At 40.7% G+C, this 15,401-nt stretch overlaps 1 protein-coding gene across 1 annotated transcript in view; it reads left to right on the top strand.

Annotated features, from left to right (window-relative positions):
• fam135b (family with sequence similarity 135 member B) overlaps positions 1 to 12,585 on the top strand; it is a 52,627-nt gene extending 40,042 nt beyond the window's left edge. Inside the window, exons 14-20 of the mRNA XM_065471287.1 lie at positions 767 to 933; positions 1,224 to 1,315; positions 1,404 to 1,501; positions 2,626 to 2,777; positions 2,933 to 3,043; positions 3,585 to 3,698; positions 6,368 to 12,585. Of these exons, the coding sequence (XP_065327359.1) occupies positions 767 to 933; positions 1,224 to 1,315; positions 1,404 to 1,501; positions 2,626 to 2,777; positions 2,933 to 3,043; positions 3,585 to 3,698; positions 6,368 to 6,573 (940 nt within the window). The 3' untranslated portion in view covers positions 6,574 to 12,585. The remainder of the gene's footprint in view (positions 1 to 766; positions 934 to 1,223; positions 1,316 to 1,403; positions 1,502 to 2,625; positions 2,778 to 2,932; positions 3,044 to 3,584; positions 3,699 to 6,367) is intronic.
• The last annotated feature ends 2,816 nt before the right edge of the window (positions 12,586 to 15,401 follow it).

Raw genomic sequence — 15,401 nt, 5'->3', positions numbered from 1 at the left:
GCTGGAAGTACACTAACTTGAATCGGATTGGCTTTGACTTCTGCATGACTGTAATCTGAAACCTGGCAGAATGACAGAGTAATAAAACTTTTGAGGAGCTTACTGGTTAGTCTGAGACTTCTGTTAAGCAACACGGGCTTGCTCGAGAAGTGGGCAGCATGAGCAATGTAAATTCTGAAAATTGAATGTAGGTTGTCTATTATATTTGGGCCACACTGCGAAAGCTGTAGGAGTAATTCACTTTTTGGAAAATGAAACATTCATCAACTTGTCTCTCTAAGGTAGGGGTAGACAATTAGGTTTTCCCAACGGGCTGCAAGTGAGATACTGGGACTGTTGTGGAGGACTGTACCAGTAGGCTGGACTCAGTTCTGCTTAATATCAATTTTATCTTTTTATAAGACTACTGGTGCGACCCTCCACATCTCATGTGGGCCCTTGGGGAAATTAATTTGCCGCCCCTGCTCTAAGGTCTACATGCCAACCCTAAACTCAGGCTTAAGTCTAAAGCTAGGCAACTAGAGTATATACTTTTTAATATTATTAAACTGTTCTCTCCAGTGTTTACAATCAAGAATCATAAAAATGAATCATTCTGTCACACATGAAAAAGTAGTCACATTTTGCCCTTTTAAGACTAGATTACAATTAGAACGTATGATGGCTGAGACTGCAAAGGGTTAAAGGCTTAAATCAGCTCATATCTCATTAGCTTAAAATTGTCCAGTATAATTTAGTAATATAATATCAAATTTTTTTTCTCCAGTTTCTACAAAGCCAAAGAGGAGCTGTTCAAAGAGTTGAGCTTCCAGGCCAGCTTGTACAGCGACCTCCCGTTCCTGGCATCAGATCTCCCCTACTTCCCTCCTGAAGAGGATGACGAGGAGTTTGATGACGGCATACACCTGGTGGTTTGCGTCCATGGGCTTGATGGTGAGGCTGCACATTTAAAAAATGTTCTGCTTCGCTGCGATCCAGTTCCACGTCTGCATTGCACTGACACATCCATAACTTTCTGTACAGCCTTTCACATGATTCCCTATTAGCATTGTAAATGTAATATAGTCTCATAAAGTCCTACAACTTTATTACACTGCACTGTGCAGTCTGTGAATACTAATTCCCTGAAACTCATTTCAGGTTAACTTTTAAATGTTTATCAAACATGCTTAATAAAAGCAGAGCTACAAACTTTGTGTGTCTATTTCATCACCTGCTTCCAGGAAACAGTGCTGACCTTCGGCTTGTGAAGACTTTCATAGAGCTGGGACTGCCAGGATCCAGGCTCGACTTCCTCATGTCTGAGAGGAACCAGGTACATTTGACAGTGACGGGAGCAAAACTGTGAAAGTGTGCTTCGAGGCAATTTGCAGAGCGCTGACAGCCTTGCTTTTCTCCCGCAGGCCGACACGTTTGCAGACTTCGACGCCATGACGGACAGGCTGCTGGATGAAATCATTCAGCACATCCAGCTCTACAATCTCACCATAGGCAGGATCAGGTCAGTCGGCCAGGTTTAACACTGTGCAGCGTGCCCATTATTGACACATCTCATTTTGATTGGATATTAAACCTCTTAATATCCACTAGCTTGCTGGTGAACCCCCTAAGGGCAGAGATAGGGTGCAAATACATTCAAGTGACTTTTCAAACAAGCCTGCTTCCAGAAATTAGAATATATCACCCTTCAAGTTGAGTTTGTTTCATTTTGGTCTTACAGTTCCTCTGCTAGAAGATTCTCATGTGGGAAGTCATTTGAGGTTAAGGGAAACCAGTAAAAGACCAGCCTGAGCAGTATTCAGTTCAGTCAGCAGATGGCAGCAGAGTCTTTGCCCTGATTCTTCTGTGGAAGTCTTAACTTCGGAGAATGACAGCTCCGTGATAATGTATAGACTCAAAATGGATAAGTGGCACGAAACAGATGAAAAGCTCTTATCATACCGTGCCAATAAGCTTGTGACTTTCACATGATAGACTGCGCTGCTTTATGCAGCACTGTGCTGCCTAGTTCCAATCAAATTAAGCTATTCATCTTCCCGCTTAATTGCCCTCAATGTGACAATTTATTTCTTTGTGAGAGTTTCTGCCCAAGTTTCTTAACTCTCTTTTTATTGTGGTGTATTCTCTGGGGAGCGAGTATCAAAGACAAAAAGCAATGGAGTGCCGCAACAGCATCTGGTTCTTTCCACATTACCTCTATATTTAGTTTGGGAGGAGACAGATGAGAAGGAGCAGGCATGGAGATGAGGGATTGTGGGTAGAGCCGCAACAGTACAGTAATTAAACTAAGTGACAGACATAGCTTGATGAATCTAATATTTCCCACTGCTGGGAAGCCGCTATTAATTCGTGCGGTTTGTCCTCTATGTTCGCATCAATAAGTTGTCATTGCCTTTGAGGATGTTTAAACATTTAGCAAGTTAATGAATTTTCTGTAATCACCGCATGCTGCAGCAGGAATCTCCAAATAGCTTCCGCTGCAACCCGTTCCTGCTTCCAGAGGAATCTATCAAAGCTATCGGGCAGTGTCGTAGGTCAGCAGCGTTGGAGGCATTTTTTTTTTCCCAGCCGCCCACTCATGCTGCAAGTTCCTCTCTCTGAAAGTTGTTTGTCTTCGGCCAACAGCTTCATCGGCCACTCTCTGGGGAACATCATCATCCGCTCGGTGCTGACGAGGCCTCGCTTCCGCTGCTATTTGCCCAAACTGCACACTTTCCTCTCGTTGTCAGGGCCACACTTGGGAACGCTGTACAACAACAGCACACTGGTCAGCACAGGTGAGGCCACGGCTCGTCTCCTGGAAGAAGGCACAGCGCTGCGTGTTTCGCGCCTCTCAGCAGCATATTGTCTTTTGTCTAAGAATATCATCCATACTGCTCAGCTACTGTGATGCATGTGGAGTCCTGATTCGATGTGTGTGTGTTTTGCTTAGGTTTGTGGTTAATGCAGAAGCTGAAAAAATCGGGATCTTTGCTGCAGCTCACCTTCAGAGATCACGTTGATCCACGGAAAACGTTCCTCTATCTCCTGAGTCAGAAACCAGGTACGGCTTGAAAGCGGCTGAGATCCGAGACAGAGGCTGCGTATTGACGGCCCCACTTTACAGACTGTTGCTTGAAAGGCAGGCTGTTCAAATATTCATGAAAATGTTGTCATCTTGTCTTTTTTTGTCAAATTTCTGTACGTGTCAGCTCGCTAACACTCAAACCCCTGCCAGCGAGCTGCAAGAGGCCTGTGAGAGGCCTCCCCACTGTGTGAGTGGAACAAAGCAGTCGTTTGTCACACAGGCTTGAAGAAGATAAGCCTGAAAACGCTTTTTTTCCCCCCTCTCTACAGCTGTGGCAGGCTGACAAAATGATCCAAACCCTGTCATTGGAAACCCACCAGTGCACTCTCTTAAAAGCACACAGAGAGGAGACTAGAGAGAGAGAGAAAAAAACACAGCTTTATCGTATCAAGGCCTGTCATTGTGCTTTGTGATTGTACTTTGCATTTTACAACCAATTCAATCCTTTACCCTGTCTTGCCCTCCTTCTCTCTACTCTGTGCTGTCTCCTTTACTTGCGTCTTTCATGTCCTTGTAGGGCTCCAGTTCTTCAAGAACGTTGTGCTAGTGGCGTCTCCGCAGGACCGCTACGTTCCTTTTCACTCTGCCAGAATAGAGATGTGCAAAACCGCTCTCAAAGATAGAACCACAGGTGAGGAATGCAGCTGTCATTACTTTAGCTCATATTTGTATTTCAATAGTTTCCATCTGGATATCTGGGCTCCTGGGGGCCTTGTCGCCCACATTATTTTAGCACACTTGTTTATTCCTAGAATGACATTTTACATTATTCACGAAAGGAGCGTGCCTCACATAACAGCAGGTAAGACTGTGTCCCCTTCTCTCCTCTAACACTGCAGGTTAATAGAGAAGACTTGGCAGAACAGTGTCATAAAAACAGCAATTACATATTCTGATCGCCTCGGGTCAGAGTTTGAGTTGGAGTTAGAGTAGGCGGTGTCATCGATGACTTAAACGCCAGAAGGTTAATTAGTCACACCTTTTCTCATTTCATGCCATCCCTGTTGAGTTAAAATAAGATATAGGAATGCTTTACTTTTGTTTTACGTATGTCTGGGTCTAGAACACCCACATGCAAAACCTTTTAAGGGCTTCATCAGTGATGATCCCAGCCTTTGCTCTCAACACTAACCTTATTATTTGGAGAGAAGCAAAAAAGTACCTCTTTGGAAAATAGCCTCAACAGATTTTTATATGTGTCAGTGAGAATTATTCCTGTCTTTGTCCATGGATTGCCAAGACTTTATGGAATAATGAAAACAAAAATCTTATACCATACATTTAGGGTTGGGGTTATCAGTGATTATAGATGGTTAGCAGAAGACCTGTAACTGTGCCAGTGTAGGCCAGATACAATTCATTGATGTATCATCTTCTAGTTTTATATGTTTCTTAGTCATCCAGGTCAGGGTCAAGAGTTTAAAAAAAGAAAGGAACTGGACCGTTCATCCAAGGCTACATCCACACGTACATGGGTATTTTTGAAAACGTAGATTTTTCTATGCGTTTGCACCTTTCGTCCACACGTAAACGGCGTTTTCAATCACTGAAAACTGAGATTTTTAAAAACTCCTGCCAGGGTGGAGATTTTCGAAAACTCTGTTTTTGCGTTTACGTGTGGACGAGGAAAACGGAGATTTAGTCATGGAACGTCAAAGGTGTGCGCCACGTTATTGTTTACATGAGATTAATTTCTACAATGGCGGATATAGACAAAATACTGTTTTGTTATTCTGACTATCTGCAGTTTTTACACACTTACATATACACACGCAGTTACTGTCCCTCCGTTTAGAAAGACAGAGGTGTCAGCAGCCGCTGTCACAACCCAAATACCGACGTCGTTTTGAATAAATTTACTTATTAAAAAAATTTAAATTTATGTATGCTGTATGCATTTTGGTTGTGAGTCTACACCAACCAAAATACTGTCTTTAGTTATTAACATCTGAAATGTTGAAGGTACTTGAAAAGTAACACAAAATTATCTGCCTTTCCAGGAAAATTGGCCAACATTTCGTTTTTAGCATTTACACGTGGACAGAGTTTTTTTTGTTTTTTTTTCAAAACGAAAACGGAAAATCTCCGTTTTCAAAAATATCCGTGGACGTAGCGCAAGAGACTTCTTCAGATTTAAAAACCAAAAGGTGGAGAGTTCAAGGTGGTCTTGAGGGTCGTTGATCCACTATTGATCATACGTGTCATCACATGAGCTAAGGTGTGAAAACAGGCGTGAGTCGTTAACATCACCAGGAGTTAAGGGTTAAATCACTGTGAGACATTAAAGGTCACTAGAGGCAAAGTGTGAATAGGGGTAAAATGCCTGGAAAGAGATCTCAAGACTGCATGGTAGGTAGCTGATAGCTGGTGTTGTAAGCCACGAGCTCTGTTTAACCCCCACTGGGAGGTAAATACCTGGGACTCTGCACCTTTTGTTTTTAGAAATCAAGAAACCTTGAATGAGAAGTGAAATGTCCTTAAAACATCAAGCCGTCAAGCTCTTAAACATCTACTAGTTTGTATAAAACTGTTTAGCATGTGGCTAAATATGAATGCATCGCCTGATGACATCTTTAACAAATTCATTTGCTTTCATTTATAAACCTCTGGACTTTAACAGCTCAGATTTAGCAACTTCTTCTAAATTTCTACCCATATGGAAAACTTAAGTCATACATATCTGTGCAGACACTCTGAACTGATCCTGTCACCCATGTTCCACACATGATATGGTTGGGGGGGTTTGGCATGACATTTTCAGTTTTACAGGAGATTAGGCTCTAGGGTGTTGTATGGCAACCAGCCAAGACTCTAGGAAGTCATTGCACTGGGGCAAAAACCAGTCTGGCTCACCAGCACCTGTACATGCCTCATGTGACTTTGGGCAAAAATCCCAGTAAGGGTAAACACTCTGCAATGGCAAAACTTTGCACTCATCAGAGATTTCAAAAAAGTGGAACGGAAGTATGTTGCAGTAAGTATGCAAATCAGAAAAATTGACAAGAATTACTGTTATTATGGGGCGTATGTTTCATGTTTGATATTAAGGTCGTTTAGATGGTGGTGATGTTCTGCACTGCGTTATATTTAGAAGCTTTCCTAATTTTATATCCACTCTATCAACATGAAAAAGTAAGTTTCTCCATAGAATATCTGGCATTTGTTGACCAAACAAAAACAGCTGATGAATCACTAATGAATCTAGCTGTGGCCCTAAGTTTTAACACTTGAATATGGATAACACATCATGCACGTAGGAGGACTCGCCATTACTTTCCTTTTTTTTCCCTCGCACTGAAGGGCCCGTGTACACCGAGATGATCAACAACCTCCTGCAGCCACTCGTAGAAGCTAAAGAGTGCCGTCTGATCCGCCAGAATGTGTTCCACGCTCTACCCAACACAGCCAACACGCTGATCGGCCGCGCCGCCCACATCGCCGTCTTGGACTCTGAGCTATTCCTGGAGAAGTTCTTCTTAGTGGCAGGACTCAACTACTTCAAGTAAAGGTGCTCCTACTGCAGGCTTACTGGACCGATCTGAATGGTGGATAAAGGAGTCTAAAGGAAGGGGATGAGGTCATTTTACCCTGTACAATAGATGTAATGTATATATTTCCTGGTATCCAAGAGGCCAGATTTGTATATCCCATTTGTTAGGATGGTTAGCAGCTGTTAATAAAGGATTGGTATATTGTGACTGTTTAAACCGCTAACTCAGAAGTCTGAGTTTGATGTGTAGCCAGTCAAAGCAAAACATCTGACATCGATGACAGGATTGATTGTAGATGTTTTGTTGGCCTTATGAATAACCTCTCAGCCAGAACACTAACAGATGCTAATTGTGGTTTAAAGCATTTACTTACTTTCCCTTTAGAGTTGGTTTAGAGCCTTTGCTATCGCTGGTTGATTGAATTCTTCTTTAAGGGTTACACTAATGATAGTCTTACACTATCCTTACAAGGCAATAGATGCATAGCATTTATGTCCTTGGTTGTACATGAAGTATTTTGTTGTACGAAACATAGATGTTCATTTATACAGAAATGACTATATTGTTTAAAATTATTTATTTTTTACCTGCTTATGTTATCTACAGTGTAAGTAGTCCGTCTACATTTAAGTCTCTATGTGCTATTATCATCAAATGTGTCAAATGAAGAAGTGTGTTGTCTGTATGTTTATCTGTACATCTCGAAAAATCTTGCTGTCCATGACTAGCTAAGTGTTAGGCTACAACAAACATTTGCATAGAAGTGTGCAGTAAAGTATATTTGATAAGAAATGATCCTACCTGCTGTGATAGCATTTACTTTGTAATTGTGTTTTTGTACTGACTTAGTAACAGATTAACAAGATTCAGGATCGGACCATTTGCTAAGCCCCACCTCCCCTTAGTTACCATCGTGCCACCTGTCGAGTTTTTCAGCCTCTCAAGGCCCTTATGCAATTTAGAATGATACCCCTCCAACCTGCAGTAATGTTTACATTACTAAAATGTGATGTCAGACCTAAGTAGACAAAAGCAGACCTGTCACTGCTCCTGGATTTTTCAGCGTTAGCTAGCTAACCAATCAAGCTAATCTCAGCTACTTGACTATCATACCTCTGTTTGACTTTGTTGCCTACAATTTTTCCTTTTTTAAGCTGAATTTAGACATAACATAGCTTTATTTGTATGATTTTTACACGTTTTGGGGTATGTTGGTTGGGGAAGCCAACATCCCAAAATGTGTTAAACAGCACACAAAGGAAAAATTAGTACAAGTTGTGATTAGACGTTTTTATACTGATTCTGTAGACATTTGACCACCAACCATTCATCACCCATTTTAGACATGTGCCAAAAATGGTGACAAGATCAGTTGAAGACTAGACACAAAAGCTTGCGACTTGGCATTATATAAAAAGTGAATGTGAATTTGGCATTTGGGATTTTTGGAACGAGAAGTGTATATGTAGATTCATCCATAGACTGCTTTATATAGAGACCAGCTCATCAGTTCTAACATGTATTTAAAACAATATTAAATTTCCACTCAAAGAAAAAATGTTTTTGGACTTCTTAGATGGTGTGTTTGAAATAAATAACAGCACAGCAAGCCATAGTATTTGTCAAATAATGCAAAAAAATAAATAAAAAAAAGAAACCAGCTCCAAATACAAGATACTGTACAGTATGTGGCTTTAAACACGCATTCCTTCTAATGACCAGAAGGGGGCGACTCCTCTTGTATCAAAAAGAACTCCTATAGTCAATGGAAAAATTGCCCTTGGCTCTTCTGATCTCTTTTATGGTGTCAGTGGCTAGCACAGTGCATGTTTGGTAAATTCTGGTCCTTAGTAGCTTAAAAAAACAGTAAAAGGGTAGAAACCCTTAGGCCAGGGCTGCTTTGTGGTTGACAAGCAATGTTCCCTCTAATTTTTCATGTGTCTGAGCGAACACACAAACTCCCTGAGCGATCCCTTGGACCACTGTGAGCGACATCAGACGTGTGCACTGTGGTCACGCCAGCATCGAATCCATCCAAGTTACATGGTTTATTAAAATAATCAAGTTACAGCAATTACATTTATGTTAGACTACTTTTAAACTGCTTTAGCCCACTTACAATGAAAATGTAAAAAAAAAATCTAGCCATTGGCCTGTGTAGTATGTTAACACTATTGGAAGTAAAAATAATTTGAACTCCAATTTCGAAAACACAACTTTCTTTTCTTTCTTTCTTTCTTTCTTTTTTTTTTAAATAAAGCTCTGACTTGTATTATGAGTCTGAGTCTGTGGTCTGGGAGAGAGTCCTGTTACTCTCTGTCTGCAAAATACAGTATATAATGACCAATGCTGGGCAATTAATCATATAGTTACTCCTCAAAAAAGTAACTCAGTTTGGCAAACAAAGTTTTTTGCAGCTATTTTTTTAAATGCAGTCAATGCATTTTTAAATAAACATTTCAAACTATTTACAGAACAATCAGCTGTTCTGCATCAAATCTGATGCCACACAAATTATTTGTGCCACTCCAAAAAATTTCTGTCCACTATGAGATAAAGGAGAACAACAGCCTGATACCTGCAGGCCTGACAACAGGAGATGTATCACTCCTGTAACACCTGTAACATTCAGCAGTCACCTCATTGTTCTGACACACACAACAAAATTATTGACTACACTACACACTAACTACACAAGATTTGCGCTAAACGTCTCAAATCTCTCACATCTCAAAATACGCCGTCACTCCTAAAACTTCCCCCCTTTTCTTAACAACTAGATGCCACGTTGCCATACCATTTTTTGATTGGTCGACATGGTACTTTTTTTGGACGAATAGGAAAGAGAGAGGGGGGTGGGGGTTTGTTTTTGCTCACAGGCGGAGAGCGCTTTCGAGCCTTTTTTCTTATAAAACGCAGTTTTTACCGTTTCTTCCCGCAGTAAATATAAACAACGATAGTATTCAGGAAGAAAACCAAACATTGCATATTTTTTTTATCATAACTCTGGTTTTACGTGGCCTATCAACACAATTTAAAAACTGGTATAAAGTCCACACTTTTTCCGTCAATTGTTCGTCTGTCCTGCTCACATCTCCAATGGTTGTACACGTTGTCATTAACGTGGCTTCACTCCACATCAGCCACGCTGCTTTGCTAGCTAAAACACCGGTGTCGGCACATAAGGACGCTGTCATAGCCTGTCAACCACGTTGATTAGCTGCGTATATACGAATGTGAATCGCATTATTGGCTGGACTATGGGATAAGGTGGTATCTAATCCCATACGGGAGCAGCCAGTCACTTACTGACTAACACTGAAAAACAGAATTGTTAAAGTTTTAATTTTAATTTCAATTCAGGTTAGATTTTTTTTTTGTGCGCAACGCAGATTTTCTGTGAGACCGTGTCAGCAGTGCGCAATTGCGCACGTGCGCAGCTTAGAGGGAACATTGTTGACAAGTGGCTGCTGCATGTGTATGCAATGCATTTTGGTTTCTCTGTCAGTTTCCCCTCTCACATCTGGTTTAAAAACACCAATGTAGCGACAGTGAAAATGTTCAGCCCTCAGCACAGTACAGCACATTTTCTTCCAAAAGGTAACGTCACATTTATCTGAAGTCAATCTACAACTGATTTTTTTTATATATGTCACAACCTATAACACAAATTATTCATCTACTTTGGCCCTGACATCTTCTTTGGATGTGGAAGTGGATAGGTTACAATGATGTAAGATGTAAATGCATACACCTGCAGCTGATGGTAGCACCCAACATTATCATACCCTCCCATACTTTTGTGCCTACTTTTGGTTTTGGAACAAGCCACGGGCAGCGTTTAGTTCTGTTGCTTCACTGGTTTGAACCCCAGCTGGGAATTTCTGTGTTGAGCTTTCGTGTTTTCCCTGTGAATGAGCAGGTTTTCCTCGGGGTGCTCTTCCTCCACAGTCCAAGGAGTCTAAATTGGCCATGCATGTGATGTATAGATAAAATATTTAAACTGCATCGAGTAAAGCACTCTATGAATGTATGTTTAAGTGTGGCTTGGAGTCCAAAGCACTTTGATTCATCAACAAAGCTAGAAAAGCACTGTATAAATGCCCACGCACTTAAACATGCAGAAATCCAAAGCTTGACAGGCTCCTTGTGCCTAAACGAGTCCCTACGATGGAGCGATAGCTAACCGGGGGAGAGGTTTAGCAAACAATTTTTCCTTTGACGTGATGAATATTTAACAATCTAACAATGCTGAAGCAATTTTATAGAATTACTGCTATAAAATATAAAATTATATACAACTACTAGTAGTTGTAGCCTCTAGTTAATCAGTTATTTTGATAATGCGTCTTGAATCTCGAATGGCAGGCGGTAAACAGGCTTGCTGATATAATCAACGGCAGATTTGATGTGCATGTATGTGACAAAGATTTGCCATTCATGACTGAACGATACAACAGACTATTGTGGTCTAATGAGGATCTATTTTCTAATTAGCCATGTAAAGCTGTAGATTAAAATCCTTTGAAATGCATTGCTTTTTTTTTTTTTAATTGGTGTAAATCAGGGTGTCATTGCTTTTGTTATCCTGGATGATTCTGTGTAATACTGACACACTGCCAAGATTCTCCCCCGCACACTGTCTACGCAATGTGATGCATGATGATAGCAGGGAACTGCTGTGCAAGCAGTCGAATGTTCTCTTGAACATGTAACATGACGTGTTGTGATCTCATCAACTTTTCCCACATCCTTGGCTGTCAGACGCAAAGTGTTGTTTTCTAGCATCCTGGCGAGGATTGTTTCCTCACCGCCGTGCTGTTCATCAGACAGTGTTTACATATTCTCATATTAGAGAACTGTCACACACGTCTCATTTCCAGCTGTAGTTATGCATCTGCTGCATATGTAGTTATGTACAGACAGAGAGATATATTTTAACCTTTGCACTGGTTTAAAGTGCACTTTGTTATTCCACTAGCTTTACAAACTACAAACAGCTATTTATTTTTTCTTTTTTAGATCTGAAGGTCACGTCCTGTTCTCATTGTAAAAACTAACCTGTCTGTCTTGGCTGTACAAGCATTGTTTTTTGTTCAAAGCGTGCTGTCTCAAAGAACAACCGGTGACACGGCAAAGTGCTTTTTTTCCTCGTGTGGAAGCTGCTGCTCTGTCACTGTGATCGACTCTAACCAAATGGGTTCCTTAAGGACGATGGTTCTCAAAGAGCCGCTAAGCAAAGCTGCGCAAGCAGTCTGCTGGAGCTCCCGTGTATCATGCACCACAAACACACATACTGTATATGGCTGAGGCTTAAGCTTGTTTGCTTTTCCTTTGTGTGTGTTTACTCAAAGGAGTCGGCAGGAATCAATGGAGGGAAAAAGTGATGGAGAGGTATTGAGATTGACCCCTTCAAGGGCAAACAGAGGTATGAAATTGCTTTATGAGATGGATGGCTGTCCTGCAAAAGGTTTCATTTGAAGGTTTCATCAGAAAGAATTGTATTTACATCACTCATAGCTCTCTTTTTTACCAAATATTTATTGGCTGTTAACTGTACATTTATGTCGTTGAGTAAATTCTATAAACCCAACACTTGACTGACTTGAACCATTTTGTATTTGACTTTTTAGAGAGCCTTGTTTATGTGTAGCACATGGAGGTGTGTATGGAAACTGTGTTATATGTCTGTGAAAGCTCATCTGTCTTCGCTGTCCCTATTATTTTGGACCCTCCATTTGTTTGATCTGATTATAAAAATGTTTTGTGTCCCTCAAAGAATCATTAATTTATTTCATTCTGCATTTCTTTTGCTGAATGTACAACATGTAAAGTATAAAACAAATACTACTTCATCTGTGCCAATACTACTATAATATTTTTCTATGTTGCTGACTGTACTGTACGCATTCCTTAGTAGCTTGTGTTCAATGTAGAAATAGAAATATAATTATATGCAGTATATAGCATAATATTGTTATAACATATATGAAAAAAATAAATGACAAATGTTCTTTTGCATAATTATTTTGTTTGTGAGCCTCAGTTCTATATTGATGTTAACTCTCTCAGTTTGAAGTTACCATTGGGTATGATCCCAACCTTAACCCAAAACAAAGAAAAGAATCTTTCTACCAGAGTTAGCATAGGGTTAGGATTATCATTAATAATGCCTTAGATCTCAGAGGATTAGCCAGTTAACACTGACAAGGTTATCAGTGAATCACTTAAGCCTTGATTATACTATGTTGTGAACAGCTAGACATGGAGCACATGTGCAAGAGTGGTTGCGGTCACAAAAACCCAGCATGTGGACCATTGTGTTCACTGTCTGATAATGAAACTCATGTCACTCATACCTGATTTGATCCTAGCGTATTTGTGGACACAGAAAGTACAATCAAGGCCTTAGGATTAGGGGTACGGTTGTGCTGCATATTGGCGACATGGTAAACAAGCCTAGTTTTAGGAGCCTGGTTCATGTTAAGGGGTCATACATGTTACATATTCTGATAGCATGAGGTAAAGGCTAGGTTTTAGCTCGGTGAGGTCATTACTGTTAACTCTAACAGAGTGCTATCAGCATATATTTCCCCCTTAAAAGTACTTTGAATTAGGGGAGACAAAGAAAGTAATTATTCTGACTGATACACATCAAAAGATGACTGCCCCTCTCTCAGATTCTGCTGGAGGTTTCTGCCTGTTAAAAGGGAGTTTTTCCTTCCCACTGTCGCCAAGTGCTTGCTCATAGGGGATCATCTGAATATTGGGGGTTTCTCTCTATTATTGTGAGGTCTTGACCTTACAATAGAAAACACTTTGAGGTGACTGTTGTTATTTTGGACTATACATATTAAACTGAATTGAACTGAATCAAAAACCTGGTACAGTTTAAAAAGAAGGAATCCAAGTCTAAGTACAGTAAAGAGACTCGAATAGAGGCAAACAACAGGTAACACTCACAAACAGAAAGACATTCACAGGAAACATCTTAAAGTCTGTTCATTTATGAAACAAGTTTTTCGGGACAGCTTAAACCTAGATGAACTCGTAGAAGAGGGATGGGATGAGTATGAAGAAGGGAAATGAGAAGCTCATAATCCAAAGCATCTTTCAAACATTGTGAAAGGCATAATTACTGCATTGTCATTCATGGGTGCCACTGGACCCGGGTCACTGGTATTTACTGATGATATGAATCTTTGTCATGTTCATTTGGTCTGTGAAATGAAGCATGTTCATGTTGGAAGTTACCTTGAGAAGGTGCAAAATTGTGGCCATAAAGGGCCACAAAGCATTCAAACAGTGATTGATTGGTGCAGGCAACACAACACACCTCACACCGTGACACTGAGCGTGAACTGTTGACGTGCTGCAAGTTTGGTCTGTTCGTTCATGCTGTTGTGAGCCAACTTGTGAGCATACTATGTGCAGCCTCAGCAGAATGCATTCTGAGAAGCTTGTCATCTCAGCACAGTTCTAAAGAGGGGTTATCTTAGTTACTGTAGTCTCTGCTCCATCAATTCTGGCAGTCCTTCTCAGGGTGAAATGACTCGCGAAAAGCTTAAAATGTGTTGACATGACACGGAAAATGTCCTGAAAAGTGTTGGTTAATAATACGGAAACAATTGCTGGCTATTAATGCAAAGATGTAAAATTGCAGCAGAATCAATCTTCCTTTCTCATGGAGAAGACTGAAAAAATGCTACTTTTTGGCAGCTTTGTATATATTAAAAAAATGAGATTTGTTGTTTAGACCTGTGAAAGAGGCTAGGAATTATCTAGACATATGATTCTTGTCACAATATAGAATTTGTCAAAATTAAAGTTTCATCAGTTTTCTTTTACATCAGGATGTATTTAGTTTTATTACATGCCAATAGCTATCCAATTCAGGCTTCAGCCTTGTGAGACAGGTTGTTGTGAGTTAAACTGTACTCCAAATTAATTACTGTGCTTGTCTAATAAGGGCTAATCATTTTTCTGGACGGGCTGAAGGATTTATGTGGACCAAACTGTACCTCAACAAAGTATAAAAGACATAATTTTCAAATAAATACAAGCATGTCCATCCAGCCATCCATCCATCCTAAGCAGAGAAGCCCAGACCTCCCTCTACCCGGCCACCTCCTCCAGCCTTTCCACGTGAACACCAAGGCGTTTCCAGGCCCACTGAGAGGTATAATCTCTCCAGCGTGTCCTGGGTCTGCCCCGGGGCCTCCTCTCGGTGTGACATGCCCGCAACTACTCACCCAGGAGGCGCCCAGGAGGCATCCTTGTCAGATGCCCGAACCACGTCAACTGGATCCTTTTGATGTGGAGGAGCAGCGGCTCTACTCTGAGCAGACGGCTGAACTGCTCACCCTATCTCTAGGGGAGAGGCCAGCCACCCGTCGGAGAAAGCTTATTTCCGACGCTTGTATCTGCGAACTTCTTCTTTCGGTCACTACACAAAACCTGTGACCATAGGTGAGGGTAAGGACGTAGACCAACCCATAAATTGAGAGCTTCACTTTTATGCTCAACTCGCTCTTTTCAAATTGTGTTCAATCATAATTTCCTTGGGGATTAGTGAAGTATTAACCCTCTGAGGTGTAAGTAGGGATCGGAATTAAAAAATGACTCTTGCAGCGAACTTTAGTTCAATTCCTTGGAATTGTTAGCTCGCCTGTCATTTCCATTTATCAGTCCACTACTGCTATAATCCACTGATTTGAATTTGGTGCTGAACGAGGAAAATAGTGTTGCAGCCTACAGCATGGATATGGACATTACTTTTATTTTTATTGCACAAAAGGACGAGAGTGAGATGGTAAAGTGCAAACTGCATCCAGGACAGCTGG

The sequence above is a fragment of the Pelmatolapia mariae genome, linkage group LG22, assembly GCF_036321145.2.
Source record: "Pelmatolapia mariae isolate MD_Pm_ZW linkage group LG22, Pm_UMD_F_2, whole genome shotgun sequence".
Lineage (NCBI taxonomy): Eukaryota > Metazoa > Chordata > Actinopteri > Cichliformes > Cichlidae > Pelmatolapia > Pelmatolapia mariae.
Note: the sequence above shows the minus strand (reverse complement) of the source record. Positions and strands in the feature narration are given on the sequence as shown.